Source organism: Pagrus major, chromosome 17, assembly GCF_040436345.1.
Source record: "Pagrus major chromosome 17, Pma_NU_1.0".
Lineage (NCBI taxonomy): Eukaryota > Metazoa > Chordata > Actinopteri > Spariformes > Sparidae > Pagrus > Pagrus major.
In genome coordinates, this window is record NC_133231.1 from 26,615,160 (window position 1) to 26,642,745 (window position 27,586).

The window sequence follows — 27,586 nt, forward strand, 5'->3', positions numbered from 1 at the left end:
CACCACAGTGAAAGATGAGAGTGAGTACACAACCCGGGAGAGCAAGACAAATGATTACTGCACACATGAAACGCACACACACTCACACAAAACACTGCATGATGACTGCTGCAATACAGTTTGACTGAATGAGCAAAAAGATCAGTGTGCAGCTACTTGAAGCATCTGCCAGCCACTTTGCTGTTTGCCCCCTCCTCCTCCTTCTTCTTCTTCTTCTTCTTCTTCTTTCTTTCCCCCAACATCTTTTTTAAAAACTTGAATAGACTGCGTGAAAAACGACCGTGCTGGGCATTATCTCTGCACGCTGAGCATTTGTTCCAGTGCATGCACTCAAGTCAAGAAAAGACAGACGCAGGATGCATAACAGTGTGCGTATAGCCTTTTGTGAATCAAAAAGGAAGGAAATCGGGCATATTTGGCACAGTAAAGCTTTGCCGGTGAAGGGTACCTGTCAAGTCGAACTCCTTTCCGTCGGGGTCACACTGATTCCTGGGCAGGCTGGACATGAAATGCCCTCATCTGCTTGTGGATCTCCGCTGCCCAATTACTGCCCGCTCGGATGCGCAGCCTGCGTGTTCGCAAAAAGTGGATGATGTGCATGTATGTCCCTGTCTGTGCCAAGCGCCTGTGTGTGTGTGTCAGTCAAGCCGTCAGCGAGGAGGAGGAGGAGGAGGGGGGAGGAGGTGGTGGTGGAGGAGGAGGAAGGGGGTGAGGAGGAGAGGAGGGGAGGGGAGGGGGGGGAAGGCGACTGACTGTCCGTCCGTCTCTCAGCCTAGTTTGTCCGTCCTCCGCCGTGCCGTTTCGTCATGTTCCCCGTCGCTTTTCTGCTCTCCTGTCCCCCCACCCTCCCCACCCTCCACCTCCTCTCTCCGCCACCACCTATTGATGCTATTAAAGGCGGGTTTTTGTCAGAGCAGCGCCGGAATCAAGCCGCCAGAGACGCCATCATCCTCTGCCTCTCGCTCTCGACCGACTTGTTGTGACGCAGACATAAAACACCGAGATAGAGTGGGAGGGAGATACTGATAGAGGGGGGATCCAGAGGTGGCAGGAGGGAGGTGGGGAGGGGGAGTCCACGGCGAGAGCACCTTCCCGTCTGAGGCGCTGACCCTAAATCGTTGTGACAAGGTGGGATTGTGATGTCTGGCGGCGGGGAGGGAGGGAGGGAGGGAGGGACGGAGGGAGGGCTGGCGGTGCGCTAAGAGCCAGAGGAAGCAGCGCGCGCAGCGACAGGGGCCAATTAAGTGCCCAATTAATGAGTTTAGCCGCCTCATTAATTGGTCTCCAACAAGGGGGGCCGGCCAAGTTTAGGAAAACCCGTGGAGAAAAGTTTCCAAACTGAGCAGGCAGCATGAGCACTTCCACTTATCCTCATAGACTCTGATTATCAGCCTCTGTCCTGCCAAACCTAATGCGATTTATCTGCAGTTTTTTCTGTCTTTATTTAAAGTGGAGTTTGGTGTTGCACATCATAATATCTCCCTTAAAAAAATGGGTCAACTTAAGCATTACATACCACTCCAAACCTACAGGTGAGGTCACTAATGCGCACCACAAAAAAACCCCAAAGAAAATCCATCTTTTCTTTACGCAGTTTACACAATTTCTACACATTTGCAATAACCTCTCCACGTCTCTTCTGCTGAAATAACTACAAGCTCTCACTCCAAAGTGGACAAACGCCACATCTGCAGGACAGATGTGGCACCCAGAGGGTCATCTCCTCTCACAAGACATCCGGGATGTGGCTAATTTCAATGTATGATGGGAAATATTGTTCACGCGACACAAGTATGGCTCTGATCACACCAAGTGGAGTCACACTTGAGATATTATCCACACAAAAAGATCCATAAGCCAAAACTTCACATCGTTAAATGTGCATTAAATATGAAGAAAAAACATTTACAGCTTTAAAACAAAGACAAAGATCAAGACCATAAAAATCTGCTCATTAAATCACACCAGTGCTTAATTACGCGTAGTGTACAGTAGATGATACTCACAGTGAGTCCTGGCTGCAGGCTCATGTATCCACTTCAAGGTGTTACTTGTTTATTTTGCCTTGTTTGTGTCTTTTCTTGTTTATTTACGTCTTACACATTACTCCCACCAGTCAGCCGTGTGGTAACACCGCCGTGCGGTTCAAAATGGCCCCTGGCAGATTAAAGAGTGTTAAAATGCCAATTTCCAACTGTTACCACTGGGTGGCGAGCAAATACAAGCACTACAACACCACTGCAATCAAGCAGCAGTCAGTCTGAGGGGGCGTTCAAGGCCGTTTATTACATTCTGACTGAGGTTATACATGATATGATTTGTAAGATAAAACTCTTTTTTTTAAAAAGTCTTCTTTGTTTTCTTTAATTCTGGAGTGATGCGCCTCGTCAAGACTCTAAAATCTGAAAAAGGAAATGACATCTTGAACTTCTTGCAGCTCCTGCACTGTGATGAGAGGTCACAAGGAGGCAGGCGAGGCTTAAAGCCAGACTGAAACCAAACAGGCCTCAGCCTTGAAATGGTCTGATGTAGTAAGAGAGTACATTATATCCAGTGTTGTATGAAGTACCCGACAGTCATACTTGAATAAATGTCAAGACATTGTGTTAAAATATTACTTTGGTAAACGTGAAAGTCACCCACATGAAGAATAGTTGAGTAAAAGTCTTAAAGTATCTGATATTATATGTACTTAAGTATTAAAAGTACGAGTAAAAGTTCATATTCAGCATTTTTCTGATTATCAGACTCGATGGTTTTGTTTTATTTGATTGCTGATATGATAGATTATTTAAAATGTGCTAATCTGGCTCTGATGCAACATGTAATCTGCAAACAAACTAGTAACTAAAGATAGCAAATACATCTAGTCGAGTAAAACGTACAATATTTGCCTCCAAACTGTAGTGGAGTAGAAGTATAAAGTAGCAGAAAGTAAAGTATAAATACCATAAAACTGTGCTTGAGTCCAGAACTTGAGTAAATGTACTTGGTTACATGCCATCGCTGAGTATATCACCTATATGTCATTGTGTCTTGGTGTTATTTCCACTGATGCAATGTAACTAAGTACATTTACTCAAATACTGTGAGGTACTTGGACTTTAGTTTCCATTCCACTACATTTCTTTGATAACTTTAGTTACAGTTACTTTGCAGATTGCCCCTTGAATCAAAATCAGAGTATCACATCATAAAATTAATTCATTTCAGACACAATCTGATTAAAAAACACTTGATCATCCAAAAAATGCTGAATATTGGATCCGATAACTGATCGACTCCAGTGATAGAATGTAACTGAGTACATTTACTCAAGTGCAGTTTTGATGTATTTGTACTTCACTTGATTATTTCCATTTTCTGCAACTTTATACTTAGAGAGATGAATGAAATAATGAGTTTTCACTTTTGGGTGAACTGTTTCTTTAAGGCTGATTGCAGCTTAGGGTTTGCATGATTAGTATTAAGGTTTGATGCAACAAACACCATTAAACTTGTTCAAATAAAGTTTCTATGGGCTTTTGGATTAACAATAACCAAATATTCATTCATTTTCAGGATTTTAACCCTTTAAATACCAGTTTGTAAAAAAAAAAAAAAAAACTCATCCAGGACCACAGAATGAACGCCTGACAACATGGGATGCATGACAACAGTTTCAGCTGTCTGTCTGTAATAAACACAGTGTATTACAGACATATTATATGAGCAGGGCCGTAGCTACCATTGAGGACACTGAGGTCATGAATTCAGTGTTTCTAAAATCCTGGCTGTGGTCCTGTATATGAGCTGAGGCTGAAATTTAAAGAGGTCATATTATGCTTTTTGTGTTTTTGCCTCTCCTTTATTATGTTATGAAGCATTTTTGTGTATGTATAAGTCCACACCAAAGGGAGTTACTCTCTCCCACAGAAAACACCTGCACTGCCTGAAACGCCTGGTTTGGAGTCGAGCCTTTACTTCCGTAACTTACGTGCGTCACCATGTAACAGCCGTTATATAAATATATAAAATATATATGACTGTGCTGCAGCCATGGTTACCAGCTGTAGTGGCGTTATTTTAGATCACACTACCTTGCTCAGCATGACCTGCCCTACTCAAAAGTAGATTGAACAGAGGCCAGATGTCTCACTCTGTAGCTAAAACGGAGCGTTCAAGACACCGTTTGAAAAGGGTGCTGCAGCAATGCACCATATGAGAAAAATAATGTGTTTTTTGAAAATTAAAGTATGTAAACCTGTTCTACAAGGACCCTCAGATAAAAGCATGGACCTGGAAATTATCATAATATGAGCTCTTTAAAAGAAAACACTTTAGCCAAAATGTATGCAATATGCATTAATACAGCCAAAAAGATCCAAAAATTACAGTTTTAAAAAAAACAAAACATAAAGTGCACCAACAGTTGCATGAGGGTTAAAAAACTGTCACATGCAACACAACACTGCGCGTGTGTGTGCGTGCGCGCGAGCCGACGGTGCGGAAATGCGTCCGTGCGCGTCTCTCCCTCGCTCCCTGAGGTGACATTTCCCCGGAGGAGCGGCGCGCTGAAGCCGGTGTGCTGTGCGGTATCCGCTCACTGCGAGCCACCCGGAGACACCGAGCTGTTGCCAAAGCGCTGAGTGCACAACATACAGGAACTGCGACGGTGGAGCGAGAGGAGGGAGGAGGAGGAGGAGGAGGAGGAGAGGAGGGCGGAGGAGAGAGGAGGAGGAGGAGGAGGAGAGGGAGTTTGCAGCCTGACCAAAGTGCGCTATCAGCTGCTGAAGTCTGGACAGACGAGCGGCGTGTGGACACTGATAGGGGGGGAGAGAGAGTGGGTGGAGGGGGGGGCCGAGGCGGAGGACGGAGCTCCCTCGTCGTTGTCGTCGGTGACGGTGGTACAGATGGGCGCGACTCTCCTCAGCTGAGCCCCGGCCGACGATCCAGCAGCAGCAGCACCGGCGGTCACCTCAATGCTGCCTGATCCCCGCTGGTACAGCCCACATCCCGCGAGTGACACTCGGCTCTCAGTAAGTTGAACCACCGCTTCTTCCTCCACTGTTGGGTTCATTTGTATATCGCATGTTTTTTAAAAAAATCTCCAGGGGCCTTCATGTCAGTGTGAGTGTGACTCATAGTAGGAAGCATCAGTGAGTGCTGTGTGTTGTAACAGTGAGTGTCAGCACGCACAAACTTTTACAGTCTATTCTTATCACCCCAGCATACATTGTGACAGAGTTATTATCATTAGCCCTGAGCATGACTGCAGCACCACCCTATGGCTGCGCGTAATGTGCAGAAAAGGAGCAATATAGGGTGTGACTTAACTGTAACCTAGTTACTGCTGTATATGTGTGTGTGTGTGTGTGTGTGTGTGTGTACACTCCAGTCATATGTGGTCAGAGGCAGTGAATGGCAGGCATTCACAAGGCTGCACAGCCGTTGGTCAGAGTATAAGCTGCACTGTTCCTGACTTGTTTTTCCCTGCAGGCCCTCATGTGTCCTTCCTTCTCTCACATGCAAACTGTAACTTAGTTTTCTTGAGCAACATGACAAAACCCACAGCGATGACAGCTTAAGTGATTATGATTAGGTTTTGAGTTATTTTTACTGTCCTGTCATGCACACACAACAATGCCCCGACCCTCATGAGTTTGACAAGACAACAGAAGTAAAGCTGCAGCAGCTGACTGCACACTTAAAGGTGCAATATGTACGGATTTAGGTTTAAATCATTCAGAAACGTAATTGACATTATCAACACAATGTGAAGAAAGTTCAGATTTTATGTTGTTTAGGGTCAAAGCTCCTGTGCAATCAGCGTGAGCACCAACACTTCCACGGTGCCCCGAGCTTCCTGTCCAGATCGAGCCCCCAGGCAGAGCCCCAGGCTTTGAAGCCGACTTTTGTAGTGGCCAGATTGTGTAATTAAAACATCACGTGATGCACCGGGGCCCATAAACACTTTTTTTCCCATAAGCATACATTGTGATACAGACTCCCACGAAATGACTCCTTTCACTGTCATAATTTGAGCCATTCAGTCCGATTAACTGTGGAACGTCTAGAAGAGGCTCACTATCAAGTCAGCCGGCTCAGTAGGCGGACGTCTCAAGTGCCGACGCTCCACAACGCGGAAGGTCCGGGTAATTTTATATCCAGGAAGTCGAGTCATTTTGGCTTCATGCGCCACTGAGCAGCTTTCACAGGAATGAATGGGGCTCCACCTCCGAGGCTGTGTCCAGGTTTTAATGTAACGTCCTTGGTCCAGATAGCTAGCTGCACGGCTAACTGAGCTAACCAGCTAACGGCAGCTACAGTTTGCAGCAGAAAGCAGTTATCTGGTTATATCTGGTGATATGCTGCCCCCTATTTGTTGTGTATGAATTCAACAGCTGGCCAATTCTTACATGTTGCACCTTTAAGCTTGCTATACTGATTGTGTGTTTATTAAGTTGATTCCACGGCATTATTCATATCATTCATAGCATTTGTGTGTATTTGTGTAATATTCAAGTTTGCAGACAGGGAAAAGGTCTTTTCGGGCCCCAGTGCCTCACGTGACGATGTAATTACAGGGTTTGGGCACTCCAAGAGTTGGCTTCCAAACCTGGCGCTCTTCCTGGGAGCTTGCAGTTAACCAAGGAGCTAGCAGCCGTATCAGCTGACTCTGGCCACACAAGGAGCTCAGAGTACCGGGGGAGAGTTTTGATGTTTTTTACTACTACTTGGACTTTCTCCTAGCTGAATGTAACCGTGCACAGAGAGATCTTTAGTTTAAATTATACTTCATATAAGGTTACACACTGTAGATCTTCTCTATGAGACAATACAGTAACTCATATATCAACCCACCATTTTTCTCTATACATGTGACACATTTTGAAAATGCAAGAAACAAACTGCTGCAAGGCTGCAGGGGACAAAAGCACAATGGAAAGTTGGGAGTGCCAGCACATTTTTATATCACACTTGAGGCTTTTTAGCTCATTCTCATCAGGCGCTGTGAGAGTCCACAGGGGTCCTTCAGGGGATTGATTCTGTGTGTTTTCAGCTGCAGCAGCCACCTGACAGCCATTCTTTGCTCACAAACAAAGTCGAAACTGCAAAGCACACATCATTTATTAACAACCGAATCTCCGTACAGAGGTTTCATTATAACTACCGCGTAAAAGTCACATTTGGATTGCGCTTTTTTTAGCGTCAACCTCTGCTTCAACCTCTCTTCCTGAAACACTGTTTACTAGATGTCTATCTTCATGGCAGTCCAAATACCAAAGAGGGGGGGAAAGGGAAATGGAAGGAGGGGTTGCTATGCAAATCCTGACCTGCTGTCCGGCACAATGAATGTGTTAAACAAATTATCCACGAAATGGCCTCCGAGCTCACTGCAGGGTGCCTTTCATTTCAAATGACCTGAATCTGAACGCCAAACGTGTGCTGAACTGTTTTTAAAAGCCAGATTGTGCCCGGCATTGATCTTTAGCAACAAATTATGAGTCAAACACAGAAATTAAAGTGGGAATACATTTATTGGCATGTATTTTTGTTGTAATTAGACTCTGGTGTGATCACAAACAGTTCAGTCTGCACATCATCAGGGTTTGATCACCCTGCTTTGCATAAGACATAAAAATGTTGCATGTGAGCTTCAGATAAACTTTTGAATATAACATTGCACAGAAGGAAAACTGTGGAGTTTGTCCTCAGTCACATCCACCAAAGCTCGTTAGAGAGAGATCTTTTAATGGCCATTATGCACAGGAGGATTGTTTATAGCAAGCAAAACCTGTTTAATACCCATGCAGGCACCTGACTGTCCCTTAAGACCTGATTTAACAAGAAACACAAGGCAAAATAAAAAAGACATAATCAGCATTTAAGAAGAGTACAATAAAACGGAAGATAAAAATGAGCTGCGATTCGATAAAACAGAATACATGAAAGTATCAAAATTACAGTGCAAGGAAGTGATGAGTAGACGAGTCTCAAGCCGCAATTTTAAAGAATTGAAACCTCAAGATGTAGAGGAGTGTGTCTCAGATATGTGATGTACAGAGAACGAGCTTCCTCAGACATGTGCCAGACGATCTGACAAGTCCGGATGATTCATGATGTACAAGAACAGCAGATCAGAAGTGTATTTTCGCCTTAAATCCAGAGTTGGTGCCAAATGTATACACATTTTTTACTCGAGTAGAAGTACAGATCTAATTAAAAAGCATCATTTCACTATAATTACAAATACTATTAACCTCAAAGGGAGCATCAGGAGGATTTGTCCGAGCTGTTCGCAAACACACCAGAAAGGTAGTTGATTGATGAGTTTCAATCCCAGGATGTCAAATGCCGACATCTTGGATTGGTAAGGCGTCCTGAGCAGCAACAAACTGAAAAAATAAGAAAATCCAGGCAGAGGGCTGCAGGGTCTCTGCAGATACGAGACACTAACACGCCTTTTCTCCCCATTCTCTGTCTGTTTCCGTCTTTTAACGTCTGCTCTCCGTGATATGCTCTGAAATCAGTCTTGTGATGTTGGGAAGGCAGCGTGCAATGACACAAAATAAAAATGATTGATTAATCTCCTCAAAACGCATTAAAACTAGAGTAATTAACCTGTTTTGAAAATATAAAGAGTAGAAAGTCCAGATATTTGTGTGTAAATGTAAAAAGTCAGAAAAATAAGTAAAGTACAGATACCTGTAAAATCCACTGAAGTACATTCACAAAGTATTTTCACTCCGTTACTTCACAAAAACCAACAGTTGTGTTGTAAAATTAATTGTTTTACACACAGGAAGTCAGTTCTCTCCTTATATTAGCACGGACACAATACTAAAACACTTTTTAAGAGTGATTTTTAAGTGGAATAAAGTCTAACGAGCTTCAAATGTTACTTTGTATTACTGCTTATTTGTATATTATTGCCTGAACGGATGCCTAACAGACCGTGACACACTTCTTTTCTCATCTTCTTCCTGTCTGTGGCAGCCGGCACCATGCTGCCCCGTAACCTGCGAACAGGTGGTTATGACCTGCCGGGGGTGGAGTCAAGCGAGGTCCCTCTCATTGGCTACAGGCCCTTACCGCCGGACAGCGGCACTCCGAGCAGCCAATCACGGAGGGGGAGCGGCAGCGATGAATTGGATGCTTCACAGGTGAGTGTTTCCTCCTCTGCCTCACTGAAACACATCCATCATTTTGTCACTTGAGCGAGTTACAGAGGGTGAGATGAACTTGTAGTATTTCTCACATCTCTCTTCGTTGTGTTATTTTCGTGCTGCCAGTCTAGTTTATTAGTTTTTCCTCGAGAGGGGATACCTTTTATTTGTCATGGCTCCTCTTGGCCGACACAGCTAACAGCATTTCAGGCAGTCCTCTGTGAAAGCGTACAAGCTGCGTTGGACCACCAGTTTTTCTTGAATAAACAGCAGATGCGGTCGGCTGGTTCTCAGAAAACCCTGAGGGAAAAGAGTCATTGTGAATCAGACGGAGAGAGAAAGAAATGAAGATGACATACATTTACTGCTTTTCCATCAGAGCAACCCAAATGCTGTTATTTTCCATTAACTGAGTGAATTCAACCGGTTACACAGATGAAAATTAAACTCATTTTTCAAAGGAATAGTGGCACTCAGACTCAACGCGTGGCAAAAACATTGTAGCTGTTCATATAGTGAAGTATTTTAAACTTACTAACCTACTGCAAGGAACTTTCAACTGGTGATGAAACCATTTCAATGTAATACTGATGCCTTTATATTATAAAAAATATTTTATACTAAACACTCCACTGGTCGCTCCTCTCTGTCCGGCTGTTATTAAAGACATGTCTGAACTAACCGCCACCTCTCCACATTTGTCAAGACATGATATTTCCTCCATGAAGGTCTGGGGCTTCTGGGAAAAGACCACTAAAAACCAAAATATTGAGTAAACAACGATAGACCCGTCAGATTGGTTTTCAAAAAAAACTGCTGTCCTGTTTTTCTAAAAATGCGTATAAAGCAAAGCCTTTCTCAGCACACTGTCGAAAAGTCCAAAGCTGGATTTTTAGTCAAACTGAAAGTGTCATTACGATACTGATGGGATTTTGGGAACCCAACAGTCCCGGTTTCACTTTGACTCCTAATTTCGGTCAGCCGGTCTGTCCGCCAGCTTGGTCCAGACTGAAATATCTCAGCAACTATTGGATGCCTGTGCCGATATATTGGTACAAACCTCCTGCGCCCTTACAGGATAAATCATGCTGGCTTTTCCTGTAGCGCCACCATAAAGTTGAGATTTTTCATTTTTAGTGATGTATCTTAACAACTATTAGCTTTATTATTTATGTCCCCTGCAGGATGAGTTGTGATAACGTTGGTGATCCCTCTTCACTTTTCCCTTCAGTGCCAACAGCATGTCAAAATTCTAATTTATGACCAAATACCTGCAAAACTAATTACATTCCCATCAGCCTCAGCTCTACTTTGACTTTATTGCTAATTAGCAAAAGGGTAAACATTACACCTGCTTAGCCTCGGGATCTTTGCATGGTCATTGTGAGCTTGTTAGCATGTCGGGGTTAGCATTTAGCTCAACGCACAGGCATGACTGCAGTAGTGTAGTAGTGTAAAGTTTGTATGTGTACAGGGAAACATCTCAATTGAATGCAGTTTTTCCACCTACCCTAAGCTGTGTGTGATATGGTTGAACTAAAATTGAGGAAGTCAAAAGGTTTATGGCACAGGTGAAATTCCCACGACCTTTCACCTCTGTTAATGTTTAGTGACTTGATAGTTGAGCCTTATCAGGAGCTTTTCATTTGGATGCTGTCTGAACTTCACACACAGTTGGGGTGTTGTTTTCTAACTATGAGGCTTCAGTTTTATATTTTTGATATCTACAGCTGAGCTATATTGGCAGCACAACATTTCCCCTGAGTCATGATGTTTTCCTGACCAACTCTCCTGGCCCCACCAAACACGACCTACAAATGGCTCTCTGGTTTTACTTCACGCCGGGTCTCGAGAAACTCCTCGCAGCTAAAAAAAGAAGTTGCCCTGACTCTCTTTTTTCCGAACGAGCAGACTTCCTCCGTGCTCGTGTCACATGGCGGCCGCTGGACCTCGCAGTAAATAATGTATGTGGCGGTCTGGCTGGTCGATGTGGTGTACACCTGCTCTGCCTATAAACAGTATCCGGTATCACAGACTGTCTCCAAGGACAGTCTGTCGAGTGGAATCCGATACAGCCACTCGCTCATTCTTTAATGAGGAAACTTGAATGTGTGAGTCTTAATGCATGAAGTGGCAGCCTCGAGTGAAAAGTGAAGCTTGTAGGTGAAAGAAGCAAATTGCGTTTCTGAGTTCAGTTTCATTTCTTGAGGTGAAAATCACACCTTTACACCTACCTTGACACTTTGGCATGGTAACTGATATTGATGAAGCATTTTTAAGCCTGTTTTTCTTGCTTGCCGGTGTATTTTTCAACTCTCAAAGGATAAATGTGGATAATGGTTTCAAAGAAGAGAATATTTCAAAGGCAGCTACAGAAGAGTAGTCAGCTCAGATATAAATCTAACTCACCATTTTCATGTAGATGTTCAACAATTACACCACAAGAAATCCTTCACAGAGAAAGCAGAAATATGTGAAGGTAGCTTCAGTAGACAAGGATGAAAATACATTTTGAATAAGGGGCCCAGCTGTTATAAGACGGTTCCCTCAAGTCGGGTCACATTTCACGAGAAGAGTCCATCTGAACGATTCACTGGTGTCTTATTCGCATTTATGTAGGTGGACATTTTCTGATAGGCCAGCGCGGACAAGCTGTGACATGTTTTTAAAAATGTTTGATCCCGTTGACGTTACTTTTCTTCCTTTTATAATGTCCACTCTTTTCTCATTCCTGAACATGACAGAGGAATGCAATAAGGAGCAAATCATTCACTATTTCCCGAAGAAAAGACAAACTTTGTGTGTGAAAAATTACCAGGGATGCACGATATACAGAAGTCTACGAGATTAAACCCTTAGATGAGCACAAACTACAAGTAATCAACCTTCTTTTTAAAATAAATGGCTCGTGCATCCCTAAAAATAATAACTACATGTGTTCCACTTGAAGGCAGAAATAGAAATGCTATAGCTCAACATCTCTAGATGAAGTATGTGCACACATGCTTTGCTGTTCTCATGGTCTGTGTCTGTTTTTCATGGTTTGGGCTGGACCCCTTATTTAAATGAAGGTAATAGTAGCATACTGGTGTGTGGAAGAACGTGACTTCACCTCAACCCTAGCCAACACCCTTGGGTTTAACTGGAACATCAGCTGTGAGGGCAAGGTTAGACCAGAAAAGAGCCAGTTGTCGGACCACGCTGGGAGGTGAAAAGTGTTCTGGATGGATACAGCTTGAAGATGGTGTGAAAGGTCTGCCATCATAGAGAGGAGGGAGATACGATATTGTTTAAATATGGAGATAACAGAGCACATCCTCAGCCAGTCTCTCCAGGAAGTCATTCATAGTGCTTCACTTGGTTGTATACATGTAAAGTGACAGAAATAATTGTCTCAAGAGGAAGTGCAAACCAAACCATGACATCCTCCATTGTTTTGTGGACGACAGCCTTGAGTTTGACGTTACGGTTGTCAACATCTTGGATTTTTGGATCCAGAGTATAGAGATATTAGACGAGAGGGTGGAGCCGCGGAGGATACCCGGATTGTGTATCAACGCAAAGTAGCGACGCCCCAAAGCAACCGTGCTTTGTCGTCTATTTTACTCTAAATGGGACCATAATTTACAAAATGCACATCATGCAGAGTTGAAGAAGACTTGAAACTAGCAATTGAGACCATAAACTCATTAGGAAACTGTTTACTGAGGTAATAAATCAAGTTAGAAGTAAGGTCATTTTCTCATAAGCTTATATATATAATCAGACTTATTTTTGCAACCAGAGGGGTCATCTCCTGCTGGCTATTTTTAAGAGTGCCGGTTTAATACACTTCCACATTGGCTTCACGTTTGAGACCTGGAAGCTTCATCCACTGTTTATTCTGTCTAATCAAAGCCCATGGTTGCGGAATAACATGATTAATGTGTTTGCGTGTCCACATACTTTTGGCCATATGTTTTACCCCCCACACATTACTTGGCTGGCTAGTTAGCTGCTGTAAATACACACATGGGAACAAATGACAGCCTCTTATCTGTGAACTTAATGGAAATCACTCACTAATGTAGAATAACAGGAGCGAGGTCAAGGCAAATTTTGAACACCGAAAAGTCCAATATTCCCTTTAAACTAACTTGCAGAACATCACATACTGATGGTATCTACAGAAACAGAGTATCCACAGGAGGTTTTTTTTTCCTTTAAGGGGAATAGAACAGCTTTGGCTCTAATGCCACAGAGTTTTACTTGAAAGAGAGTAGATAACGGGCACCGAGGGATACGTAGATGAAAGCGTGAGAAGAGGAGCAGAGAGAAAGATAGGAAGGAAGGGGTCGGGGTTTCGGACCACTCACAAAAACAATGGTTATCTTTAAATAAAGCTTCAGAAGATGTATTTATGACCCCCTGTTTGGTGGAAAGACTTGTGCAGGGTTGTAAATAAGGGCGTCAGCGGTGTGTGTATTTGTTCAAAGTCAAAGCTTTTTGGCACAGCGGAAGTCCCAACTACATGGATTTGTTTAAGGAAAAAAGGCTGGAACTGGCTGTTTTTTAAAACCAGGGGGTGAAAATGGAGAGTCGGCTTCCTGCCTGTTGCTTTTTGCCTGGTGCCGTCCAACAGCTGACGTAGTTGTTCAGGAGCAGAGGTTGACGCAGCTTGGACTTGTGATGGAAGGAGAGGGGAAGAAAAATAGCCTCGCAACACGACGGCACGTCCTGCTTCCTGTGTTTGTCTCCACTTATTATGTACTTCCTGCATGCAGCCGGGGGTGGGGGAACTGTAAGAAAAAGGAGAGCTTAGAGCCCTACGAGAAGATCCCATCTTTCAAAAGAACACAAACAAAGTGTTACATGGCAAAAACAATGGTACGTGAGGGAAAAGTCAACTTTTAGTCGAGATTCCTTAATAACAGCTGCACAGTCCTTTTGAAATCTCGCCACCCACTGCAGTGGCCTATAATCATGATGCCTATCCACCAGCCTTTGAAGCAGCTGAACTCCAAAATTACACACACCTATTACCCTTTGAGAAGTTCATCCGCAGAAAAAAGGCTGGCTTCTCTGACCCAGATTCAGCCTGGTTTCGGAAAGCGAACCCATATTGACGCTCCACTGAATCTAGTTTTATCTCAATGTACCAGCTCTGTCAGAGCCAAGTACTGGTTTTCTTTGTGTCTGTGTTAAAGGCCCACAGGGTCGCTGTGCTGCTAAACTGCCAAAGGCCAGAAAAGTGACCAGAAAAAGAGCTTTGAATCTCTTTCACTCTTTTATAAGAGAGCGAAGAGACTGAATTATGTGATCTAACTGCATTTTAACAAGCTTTGACAGTTTTTGATCGCTAAATAAGACCTTTAGAGGACAGCGGACCTTTTAATGGTCCATTGTGTAGGATTTAGTGGCATCTATGGGTGATGTTGCACAATGCAACCAACTGAACACCCCTCATAAGGTGATGAAAACACAACGATTCTTAGTTTCTAGTTATTACGCATCATTGAATACATTAATTACCAATATTAGATTATTTTTCTGCCAATAGATCCACATAAGTCCTACACTCGGGACCTTTAAGAAAATTGCTATTAAGTATTTATTCTCTATCGGCACATTCAGCGTATTTAATGAAGCCTCAGCTCAGTGAAGTTTACAAAATGGGCGATTATATCTACAACGATAAACTCAGATTAAATAAAGCTTCTGCAAGTTGTGTCAAGCAGGGTCCTAATGATACAGTCGGTGATGTCAGGCTTTAAGTCAGAGTAAATACAGTTCACTCTGTGTGTGTAGTCTGGCTTTTTAGGATGACTAATGCTCGTTAACAGCTGCACTCCTGAAGTAGTTCACACAACGTTTTGCTTTTAACATTTTTTGCCAACTTTCAGTTTTTTTGTAAGCACTTCAGCCCAAATTTTAAGGTTCCAGTGAGCGTCTATTTATCTGGATGACTTGACTTTAGGATAAAATTATATCTCTGTATACTTAAAGGTGCAATATGTAAGAATTAGCCACCTGTTGAATTCATACTCCAAACAAATAGGGGGCAGCATATCAACAGAGTAACCGCTAACAGCTGCTAACTGTAGCTGCCGTCAACTTGTTGGCAGGAAGTTAGCTCAGCTAGCTGTGAAGCTAGCGGTCCAGCCTGAGAGCTTGGAGCACGGGTGAAGTGTTGGTGTTGTTTACAGTGCTAGCACAGGAGCTTTGGACCACCAGGAGAAGGAGGTTTATCTTTTGGCTGTTTTGAACTAAAATTCTTGCATATTGCTCCTTTAAAGCTACACTAATTAATATTTCTATATAAGTAATGGGTAAAATGACAACATGTTATGTTAAAGAGCAAACCTCCTGAAAAATGATCACCCATCTCTGCAGTTCATCTAATCTGCACCGAGCATTTTAGCATCTTTTAGCTTATTGTTTTGGTTTCACGGCTTGCAACTGGACTAAATTTAGATCGCAGCTCTCATCGACCTCATTTCCTGCTGCAACAGTCAGCTGTTTTTAGCCTAGAAAGCTTTGGTAAACTTGCAGTACACTGCAGACAGAGTTAGCGACTAGCATTAAGCATTCATGAGTTGGTGGAGACAAAAACAGAGCTAAAAGTAGAGCGTGTATTGGACTTACATTAGGTAGAAAGAAACACAACTCCAAATGAAAGCTAATGCTGAAGCTAACGCTGCTCTGTGTCTCCTGGTTATTTAAAAGGGCAACTGTTTGCGAACACGTTAGCTGCAACGGCTTCATAACTTCATATGATAACTGTTGTGTTTAAAGCCTGTTCTAAGTGGCCATAAAGAAATCAATAAATAAGCTAACTGCCCTCCGCACATACACACATCTGTGAGAGTCTCCACCTAGTTAACATGGCTTCACTCTGCGATGTCATTAGCCCCTTAAATAAACACAGCTTGCTTCCTGGTTTAGTGGCTGTCGGAGCATTTATTACCTCTCGTTACAAGACTACAGGCCTCTTACTGCTCAAACAGCGTGTCAGGCCTCCTGATAAAAACCCAGTGTGAAGGCTGTAGGTCTGAACTGCAGGGCCTACAGGGCTGAATTAAACAGGATACTCAGTTAAACTGGTTTATCTGCATGGGAAGGTCATCTGCAAAGACACAGAGAGAGCAGGAGAGAAGAGAGGGGGTATTGTTCTGGAAATAGCTTCAGGGCTTTGTCTCTCAATGTGTGCGTGTGCTGATGCATGTGTGCATTGATGAGGGTCTGTTTTTGTGTGAGCAGTGTGTTTTCTATGCGAGTCCTTATGCGCATTCTGCCTCTGAAAGGTGACTTGCTGGAAGTGAGTGTTGTGCTATCACCCTGAACATATGCCTATCTCTTTGTTTGTAGTGTGTGTGTGAGTGTGTGTGTGTATATAATGGGTGTGCCCAGGTGATGCAGGCTCGCGGGGGCCGGACTTAGCTCCTGCTTCAGGTGTGCCTTTGTGATTTAGAGCCACAAGACGTAGATAGGCACACCGTCCGGACGTAAACACGCAGATCTAGGTCAACTGACAGTGAAATAGGTAACAGTTGGTCAAGTATTGAGCGAGAGAGGAAGAAGAGGGAGCGACAGATGAGAGAAAATGGAGAAAATGGAAATACTATTCGTACCTTTTTCCTGAAGTTTTCCAGAAAGCTTAGGGATTGCTACCTGCCTGGACTTGCCGAAGTAAAGGTAACTTGTGAGACCATTTTTTCCCCCTTTTTGTGTGTGTGTGTGTGTGTGTGCGTGAGGCTGATTTCATGGGAAAGATAGAATCGCAGGCAGACTTGCGTAGAAGCGAGCAGAGATAGCAGGTAGAATAACAGGTTTGATGCACAGACTTTATAATTCAGCGCGGTATGATCCCCCTCTGAATGCAAGGAGCGCCGGCTTGCTGCGTTGACCTTCGATCAAGCCAAGTCAAGGTAATTTGAATGGGGCTAACAGAGGCTAACGTGCTTATTACAACTAATTACACCATAGGATGAACAGAGGGGGGGGATAGCAGAGCTCAGGCACTTCTGCTGTCTGTGCGGATATGCCTCTTGTCTCTTATATGTGATCTTTGAATTTGCAAATGAGAAAAACCCACAAGTCAGCACATGCAAAATGAATTAAGATATAAGACAGTCATTAGCGTCATTTTCTTCAGAAGCTTGTAAGATTTTCCTCTTTCTGGTGTGTTTGCTTTGAGTATGTTTCCATGGTGTTACTCATGTGTTTTTGTAGACCAAAAAACTATTGACTCATGACGAGCACATACCGTCTAAAAACGCTGTGGAGATTGCGCCAGACAACCAGGATGACTTCACACAGACTCATGCATATTTTATCACGGAAAGTCAAGTCTGTGAAACCATCAGTGTCAGGAGAAGTGTAAAGTGCTATTGATCGATGTATTACTAAAATGCACAATCTGTGATCCAGATGTAAACAACAGGGCTACACCCACCCACCCACCACCGACAAGTCACAACACAAGACTGTCATACTCATTGTGGGTGACAGCTCCTTCACTGCAACAACTAACACCAGACAACAACTAGATCTGAAATATTTATGTTTTATCATGCTGTTGAAGATTAGTTTACATGTTGAGTATTTTCCCTTATTAACTTAAACTCTGTGTGTATGTATGTGGAAATGTTGGTCCTGTTGGCACTCAGAACCTTTTCTTAAGTAGAAATATAATTTTGAACGAGACAACAGGCCCCAACTATACACTGATTTGTGTAGGGGTAATGTTAATTTTAAAGGATAATCTTAATCTGTAAAGTAACTAGTCACTACAACTGTCAGATAAATGTAATGTGGTTAAAAGTATCTGCCTCTGAAATGTAGTGAAGTGGAAGTATACAGTTGTTTAAAATGGAAATACTAATGTAAAGGACCACTTAAACTACAGCACTTGAGTAAATGTACTTGGTTACTGTCCACCTCATCAAAAATGCGTGTCTTATAATATTAGCAAACACACTGTAACTTGCTGCTATCGTGGTATCCAAGAGCAGTTTGTGTCAATATGTAGTTGTTGATAAGACCGGGCACTGACGCTGCCAAGACACATTCATAGATATTAATTTAATTTGGTCGTAGGCAGTTTAAATGGAGTAGACTATTAGTTAGTGTTCGAGCTCAAATGATACTGGGCTTGTGGGGCTTTTGCTGATATATTGGCTGATATTGGCTGTCTTGCAATGATCCTTCAAATGTGGTCATCAAACACTTGTTTATAGGTTTTTTTAAATAGCATTTACAGCACCGTTTAACTCCTAACCCTCTTTTGTTAATCAATGATTTATGTGTTCGATATTGGAAAATATGAGCACATTCTGTGTAGGTTGTTGTTGAAAATGTGTGGGGCCTGCATGATATTTATGAGACTATTCAGCCAAAATTCAGCTAAAATGTATTGCATCTTGTGCGTACCTCGCCTTAAAAGTCCTGAAATATTTTTCTTTTTATCTTGTGCACGCAACAGGGGCTCTGTATGACGCAGCTGAATATTTTTTTTTTTTATCATTAATAACATTAGTGATGCACGTGTCCATCCGCCAAAAGACGTCCAGGCAGAGATGGACAGAAACAGAGCAGCAGGACACAAAAATAAAATTCCCTTTCACTCTACTTATATTTGTTCATGTCGTTTTTGGAAATTTCTCTTTAATGTTTGTGGTTCACGGTTCAGCTTTGTTGTCATTATGTAATACTGGATTGTGCAACATGCAGCTGTCGCCCTCTCCAAGCAACACACACAGAAAATCTAAGATTGTAAACAAATATTCTGATATTTTAAAGTAGGATGGAAAAAGAAGAATAAAATGAGGACAAAGTATATAGAAGGAGCATTTAATGAAGAAATAAGTAGGAAAAGCTTATACACATAAAAGTAATAAGCGATATTAGTGTAATTTCTGCAGTAAGTTATAGTGTAAAAACTGTAGGTAGTAGGAGGAATGTGCACTAGCAGAGCAACACAACACTTTTACTTGTGAAACACGTGTATTTTGAGCACTTTGTGCATCACTGTACTGTATTAAATAAATAAAACCCCTAAAGAAAATAAAATCATTCTGTGGTTGAAGTGCAGAAGCAGTCTCTGACTTTGGGTCAGGATTAGTTTGCCTTCACATTAAGGGATCACAGACCAAAGACACGGACGATCACCGCCTCAGTCTGTACGCTGAAAGATTACATGTTGTGTTCAGTACCTCTTTCTTACAAGACAAATGAAGACTTTTGTATTAATAACAGCTGTTTTGTTTGGATCTCTTCCTCAGGCAGAGCCCTCACCAATGAAGACGACCTGGTACTGTCCTCTGGATCTGGTAAGGCCAGCCGTGTTAATGGGGATAATGTGTCTGTGAGTCAGTACCAGTGTAAAACAGGGTAACTGTGTCAGGGAATTTCCCCCAGGCTAAAACGGGATCGTTACAGCTCCACGTAGGATGTGAGGAAAGAGTTCAAAGCAGCTTGATTTTATGCCTTTTTTATGAAACGTACACGGATCCTGGGTGTCTCTTGTTGAACAGATTATATCTCAGTAATTATTTTAATGAGCGAGTCTGTTTAGTTCAGACAAAGTTAAATTTAGTACTTCCTGTGACACCAAACAGCCAAACAGATTATTTATTCTTCCCAAGTACACTTAACCTGATTTCTCTGCTCCACAGTCCACGGTGGTGGAGGAAGAGGAGGATGGAGTGATCTACACAGTGGTGGTCAAACAGCAACATGGTTCCCTCAACAGTCCGATGGTGAGTCATGCGTGACCGACGGAGACAGGCGACAGAAAAGGCCTCATACTTGCAGTAACATTAACTTCCTCTCTCGTTCCTTCCTGTCGTCTTCCAGTCGGCGATGTCTCGCTCCCAGTGCGTGAAAGCGGGGACAGAAGAGAAGCTGGTGCTCCACCTCCTCCACTCATTTTCCATGGGGGACTCCTCCTTCGTAACCATCTTCCTCTCCACGTATCGATCCTTCACCTCCACCAAGAGAGTGCTGGACATCCTCTCCGACAGGTAGGAGATGTTTATCCGTGATCGGTGCAGTTACGTTTGTTTTCAGGCAGGGGTTTAACAAAAAATATCAGGTTAAAGAAGTGCTATGATCGCAGCCACAGGTGCAATGATGCACAGAAACCACAGCAGCTTTCGGTATCCTGTCGGGCTGTGTGAAGCGATGAGATCTCAGACTGATCCTGTCCTGTGGGAGATCAGGTGGAGGAAGACGAAAAAAAAGTGAATGGAGGATGTTAGAGAGACTCTGCTTTAATCTATAACAACACTTGGAGTCATCAGCCGTGCCAGCAGCTCTAACTTCATCACTAACATGCTGATGTTTAGCAGGTGTAATGTTTTCCATCGTCACCACCTGAGTTTAGGTTGTTAGCATGCTAACAAATTTGCACTAAACACAGTACAGCTGAGTTTGTCAGCAATTTTTTATTTAGTCCTCTGTTTTTATTCTGTTAAGTCGACCTTATCATGATCTTTTAGTCAAGTTTCAGTTTTAGTCACTGAAACCTGTTGACATTTTAGTCTTTTTATAGTCATTATATTTATACTTCTTTAAATCTAGTCAGCCAAAACACATATTTGTTTGTCATTTCAGTCAAACATAGTATACATAAGACTTTATCTCATCAATATCTAATGCAAAACACAGGGTCAATGATGAAGAATGCAGTTCTGCAGAAAGTGTCAGGTATCCACACATGGAACATGAATCAACAGCTTCTCTTTTTAAACTCTTATAAAACACGGACAGCTGTACAGAAAGTCTTTAAACCTATTTTTGGCCACACGAAGCACATGACAAACTTGCCTTTCGAAGATCGGAAATAATACTCAGAGTCCTGACTGTGCTCATTGTTTCATCTGATGTGGTGCCTGGAGCAGTGGACATGAAACTGATGCACTGACTCAAAAAGGAAAACAGTCCATGATGTTTAATTCTGACAAAAATAGAGATTTTGGAAAAGCTTTTATTTTTTAAAGATCATCAATTACAATTTATTCTGACGGCTGTATGAATGTTTGAAGCAAATTTGATGGTATCAACACAGTCGGGGGATCAACAAAGTCGGCAGGATTAATCTTTTTGGAACCGCGAATGTCCGTACAATATTTTGTGCCACTCCATCGTGTAGGCGTTGAGATATTTCAGTTTGGCACAAAGTGGTGGACCGACAGACACTGTCATCTTTGCAGCCACACTGCTGGTGTACTAAACAGCAAAGCGCCGTTAAATGTTTACATTGGAGTCGTCAAAAACTCGTCGATCAACTTACTGTACATCTAATTTCCAGTTCCACGAGATAAACAGGTGTGAGTTTAGCTTTGCCAGCTAGAGTCTAATTTAAAACAGCAGTTTCTAGATAAATTCCTTCATAATTCAGGAACCACCTGCGTGTCTGTTTAAAATTCCTGCAGCATAATCCAGCAAAAAAGGCTCCTGGTTCTGATATTAAGTCTTCGCTAAATAATGAAGGCTTTTATATGAAACACCTGTTTGGAAAGTGCTTCCAAAAACACAAACTCGTATCATGCTCAGTTTACCAGTAAACACCAGGACACCACCTTTCCTGAGAAACCATAAATACAGTCATCACAAAGCATTCGTTTGATTTAAGACACAGCAGATGCACGTATTTGAAAGTGGATGACACTGATGCCTCTGAATTTTTCTTTTTCTGCTCCACTAACTTTTACTTCTTGTGAACAGATTGGAGAACCCGCCTGGGGAGAGCGAGAGGAGCCAGACGAGACAAGCTTTCAATAAGTGAGTTTTTGAAAACTCGTGACATGTGGTGTGTTTGTGTAATTGTGGAGCTGTGGGCCATATCAGCAGAAGACACCAGAACAAAACCTACCCACAGGAAGTCCAAACCATCTCAGTGAGCATAGTTTATGCCATTTTGAGTTGGCTGACGAACGGAAAAAGATGCTTTTTTAAATTTTGGAGAATGTAAGCCCTCATTTAGTCTTACAGACAAGCACCTGTGTTGTTAAGAAAGGTAGCTAACAAATCCCACGGTTCCACCAGTATCATCATTTTTAAGTTTATATTTTTAATTATTATTTCTCACATGCCGATGCCAGCTATCATCTGAATCCCGTGCTTTTCTTAAAGGAGGTCCTTCTTGCTGTTGGCTCTTGCTGTTCAAACAGGCTAACACTCAGCCTCTGTGAAAAGCACACAATCTTGATCCTTTGCATCCACTAAATTATAGACTCATCTCTAAGCTGCTTTTCTTGTCTAAACCCCTTGAGAACGCGATTTCTTGGCAACCTTTTTGATGTGCCGGAAAATATCAATACATTCAATCAATTTCAATCTGAAACGGCTTGTTTATCTGCTTCCGGCAAACTGCACCAGCTCGGGGGTTTAAACCAGGAACAGATGAAAGTCCCATTATCACACCTCCCCTTTTCCCTTCCCAGTGAAATCTGATGATTGATTTGAAAATTATTCTTGTAACTTACAAGCTATAGGTCGGGACCTGGTTCCTTTTTTGTTCCCCGAACTGAGAACTTTCTGAATGTCAAGTCTGAAAAACAAAAGACTATCAGGAGTAACATCCTCCGACGCTTAATCAGTTTTGAATGTCAGTAAGGAAAGGTAGAAAATGTTCCTTCCTTCAACATTTCTCTCCTCGTTCCTGCAGAGCGGTGTGTACAGTGTTCAGCACGTGGCTCTCTGAGTATCCTGAAGACTTTAAGAGCTTGGGGGAGCCCTCTCGCCTGCTGCGCCTTACTCCCCTCCTCCCTCAGGACTCCTCGTCTGCAGCCGACCTCCGCGCTCGCCTCCTCAGGATAGCCGAGGAGCTCAGCGAGAAATCCCTGCTCCCCGAGGCCCATAAAGGTCTGTATTTTAAGTGGGATTTAAATGACACTGTTAAGGCCACAACAGATGAGGCTTTTCGTGTGGGAATACACTTGTCTTCTCAGAGTAAATCACACTGCTTTAGAAGTTTATTTTTCAGAGCGGTTTTCTGAACTCAGGAGCAGCTAGAAGGTTGTTAAAAATCCTTGAAAATCATTTTACTGATATATTGTTGTATTGACACAACAGCTTCTCTGCTATGAAAACCAAACGGTCAGAATCCTTCAGCTTGTTGCTCTACGGATAGAAATGATGGTGTGTCCGTTCGTCAGTACAGAATAAAATATTCCATCAACTATTAAATAGACTGCCTTGAAATTTTGTATATTTAAATCCCCCTCGGGATGAACTGTAATAACTCTGGTGATGCTCTGAATTTCGTCTAGCGCCATCAGGGCCGTCGGGGAGAAAAGGGCAGAGCTGTATTTATTGTTGCTTTAGTAAAATGTAGCCTGTTTCATAATTAAAGCCTCCTCTACTGATAATAGTATGAGTCAGTTCTTGTGGGAGGTATTGTCAAAAATGCACCGGAGGCCACATGACATGGCCACATGACCTGAGAAAATATCTGATCTTAACTAACCACTAACTAATTTTGGAGTGAATTTCCTGGTCGTGCCAGGACCTGCACATGACCACGTCTGACACACTTGATTAGGAGCCCAAATGCAAGACAGATCAGGTACAAAGGCAAAAAATCTTTACTGCAATCGGGTTCGGTACAAAGGAGATCAGTCAGCCGAGCAAACAGACACAAAGGGATCAGGCGGAGGCAAAAAGTCAGGAACAAAAACAGGGTCAAACACTAGAAAATGGATATCACGAGGGGAAAAGAAAACGCTGGAACGCTTGCTACAGGGAGACAAAGATGAACTGGCACTGAAGACGGGGAGCGTGCAGGCTATATACACAGGGGAGGAGAGGATAACCAGGCACAGGGGTAACACATCATGGATCAATCACAGTGTCGGGAAAACACACAGAGGTAGGAAGGGATCAGGAGAGTTAAGACACCAAAATAAAACAGGAAACAGAAGTGAAAGACAAGAAAAAACAAAGGTGTGACCTGAAGACAGAGGAGACATGACAGCACATTAATTAGTATGCCAGAAAAGAATGGAGAAGAGAAAGACGGAGCTGGCAACAGCTTTAGACCCAAATAATAATACAATGACCACCTTTATTCAGTTTTCTCAGAAGGCTGCTCCGAAGGCGATGTCGATAACAGCTAAAATATTCAGCATGTGTTTATATAGAAGACGTAGAAAAATCAATTTGTCCACGACTAAATATCTGGAGAACTTGTGATACTAATATCGGCCCCAGCTGCACTTGTTTGACAGTAATTAGCAGATGTTTGCACACTAAACTAAGTGGTGAAAATGGTAAACATTTAGCCTGCGAGAGATCAGCATGCTAGCGTTGTCACTGTGAGCTTGTTGCCACGCTAGCGTTAGCATTTAGCTCGACGCACCGCACAGCTGCAGCTCTACCAGCGCTGACTCTTAATCTCGCTTCCTCTCATCCTCTAATCTCGAGGTCACGGGTGAAACCTCTTATCTCCAGATAAAGTTATTTTCTCATTAAAATGAGATATTTAGCTTCCTCTGGTTTTCTCGAGATAACTGGATAACTGAGCCGTTATCTCGAGAAAGCCACAGTTCTGTGGAACAAAACAACTTCATTATCACTCCGGTCACAGCAACAGCTCCGAGAGAAACTGATTCCTGCAACTCCTGCAGGATTTTTAAAGATATAAAGTGAATACAAACAAAGGTGCGTCTCATATCTTGAATGCACGGTTTTATTCAACCCTTTGCAGATCAGACCGGTTCCACCAGCCCTTCTCTCGACGCATCCAAGTTTGAACCCACCAGCGTCCTGGGATTCCCTGGAGCGCTCATCGCTGAGCAGCTCACCAAGATAGAGACAGTGAGTTATCTCTTTTTTGGCCTCAACATGTTTTTGATGATGGCGAACATTAACCAATACTCAAAACTTAATCAATTGTTTTTTAGAGTATTTTATTTTTCAATACGCTGTCACTTCTCAGGAGCTGTTTGTCCGTCTCGTCCCGTACCACTGCCTCGGCTCGCTGTGGTCCCAGAGGGATAAGAAAGGGAGGGAAGGCGTCTGTTGGTCCGTCCGGGCCACCATACGTCAGTTCAACAAGTTGGCCAATGCGGTTTTAGCGTCCTGCCTTTGGCCTACGAAGCTGCGCAGCCAACAAAGAGCTCGACTGCTGGAGAAATGGATCAGCGTGGCGGAGGTCAGTGTGCAAAAAAACATGAAAGGTCACAGCTCTCAAAACGCAGGATCCGATGCCAGTTTTACCAGCGTTTTCATCATGACATGAGACTTTAGCAGTACGTCAGTCGGGGTTTCAAGTCTTCTAAAACCCTCAACTGTGCATTTTCCTACAATAAACCCACATTAATCCCCTAACCATAATCCTATTCTGAGCTCTGACCATGCACATACCATCACAGACTCACAGCCTGCTTGTTTTCTGCTCTGACTATACTAGTAATTTCCCTTTAATCACTAGCTGGGAGCTAATAATAATAAGTCTTTTCCAGAGAGAGCAGCAGCTGCAAATAACAAAATAATGCTCTCTCTATTCGAGTGCATTTGGTGATCGACCACTTTTGAAGAGATTGTTAAAAAAAAATCTGCTTATTTTTATGCTGAGAAACAGAAGAGGAAACGTTCTCTGCATGAAAAAAGTACCTACCAGGAATGTGCTGAGTCGAAAGATGTCATGTACGACCGCAAGGCAAACAGCAAAGGATTGAATCTGCTTAAGAATATCGGTATTATACAAGAGAAATGTAGATTAACCGAGTTATGTAACACTGTTATGGTTATTAGGACCAACAATCGCTTCTTTTAAAATATTGAAGAGCTCACAGCAACGACAGGATCTGCTCCAACACACACACACACACATAAACACATCCTGTTCTTGGCTGTTATGGTAACAGTTTTATTCCTCAACCAAACCTCTTTATCTGTGAATAAAATGCGGCTCCTTTCCCCTGTATGAAGCACACACTCACACACACACTAACATCCTCTCTGGCAAAGCGAGGTATCACTGGTCTGCTGCCAAACTGCCGTCCTGAGCTCATCCCAGCGTTCTTTGGGGACAAACCTCTTTAGCGGCATACATAATTCAGCACCTCAGGCCGACACTGAAACTTAATACCGGCCAGATCCACACCCACAGGTGTTCTCAGTTACAGTGAGTGCTTATATGTGTGTGTGTGTGCATGCTAATGAGCGTATTGTTGCGTGCGTGCTCTCAACAGGAGTGCCGAGCCAGGAAGAACTTCTCCTCGCTGTACGCCATCGTGTCGGCCCTGCAGAGCAACCCCATCCACCGACTGAGGAGGACGTGGCAGGACACTGACAGGTCTGTAGCCGAACAACTCTCACTTTAAAGGAGGAGTTAAAGGTCCAGTGTGAAGGATTTAGGGGGATATATTGGAAGAAATGCGATAAAATATTCATGATTTATGCTTTCATCAGCGTGAAATCACCTGAAAATAAGATTAGTTGTGTTTTTGTTAACTTAGAATGAGTCTTTTATATCTTCAGAGGGAGAGGGACGGACCACACACCGGCTCTAGAGAGGGCATTTCGTGTTTTTATTTTTATTTCGTAGCAACCACCGCAGGAGAGGGTGAGAAAAGGGGAAGGTGTTCAGTTGGTTACAATCTGCAACATCGCCGCTAGATGCCACTAAATCCTTCACACTGAACCTTCAAGATAAAAAGAAAATCATGGCTGTCTTGTCGTCTGCACAGAGGACAATTCTCACTTATCTTTCAACTCTTAATTGCCTTTTTTAAGAACGAGAAACAATAAAAGTACACAATTCAAACAAAATCAATGCCCAGCATCGATAACCGATGATTAGACAAGCAAACATATCAATAAGTACGGGACATTTGAACAAATATGCATCACAACTCAGGTGCAAAGCAGCAGCACTAACTTTTACACCATACTGGGATGTGAAAAAGGTGTTGAAGTGTTGAGCAACTGAGGACTTTTATTGACCTCTGCTGGTGGGAAAGAAATTTCAGCAGTCTCACCTCAGGTGTCCAACACAGATTATAGTCTCATTGATATTATACATAAAAGATATTTCTAACGGTGTAACAGCTTGTTTGAAGTGACGTCACTGTGCCTGTTAGCTGACAACACAAGTTTCACCTGTGCTTTTTCAAACAGGTAATAGTTTAGACAGTTAACATAGAGCAAAGAGGTACAATACCATGATGTTCAAGTTTTGGTATACTACTGTACAAAAATGGCTCAACTACGTTACTCCAACCTACAATCAGTCAATAAACTGATCAGTCCAATGACGGAAAAATCATTTCCAGTAAATATTTTATCTTTTCGTTATTTTTCAAGCAAGAATACCGAACAGTCCCTCGTTCCTATTCTTGATTTTGAGGATTTTCTGTTTTTCTTCAACTAAGAAAATAGAAAATCTATATTTTATGTGTTTTCCGGCTGTTGATCAGACAAAACAAGACATTTAAAGACATCAGCTG

General features: G+C 42.7%; 1 protein-coding gene across 2 annotated transcripts in view; it reads left to right on the top strand.

The window, feature by feature from the left end:
• Nucleotides 1-4,779: 4,779 nt before the first annotated feature.
• Nucleotides 4,780-27,586, top strand: part of rgl2 (ral guanine nucleotide dissociation stimulator-like 2) — a 34,338-nt gene continuing 11,531 nt past the window's right edge. The window contains exons 1-10 of one of the 2 annotated variants that reach the window (XM_073485848.1): nt 4,780-5,018; nt 8,980-9,146; nt 19,412-19,459; nt 19,805-19,888; nt 19,986-20,152; nt 21,858-21,914; nt 22,801-22,997; nt 24,841-24,950; nt 25,072-25,287; nt 26,330-26,433. In XM_073485848.1, coding sequence (XP_073341949.1) covers nt 8,988-9,146; nt 19,412-19,459; nt 19,805-19,888; nt 19,986-20,152; nt 21,858-21,914; nt 22,801-22,997; nt 24,841-24,950; nt 25,072-25,287; nt 26,330-26,433 — 1,142 coding nt within the window. In that variant the 5' untranslated portion in view covers nt 4,780-5,018; nt 8,980-8,987. Of the gene's footprint in view, nt 5,019-8,979; nt 9,147-16,659; nt 16,824-19,411; nt 19,460-19,804; nt 19,889-19,985; nt 20,153-21,857; nt 21,915-22,800; nt 22,998-24,840; nt 24,951-25,071; nt 25,288-26,329; nt 26,434-27,586 lie in introns of those variants that run through there. The other variant, XM_073485849.1, reaches the window with a different exon arrangement.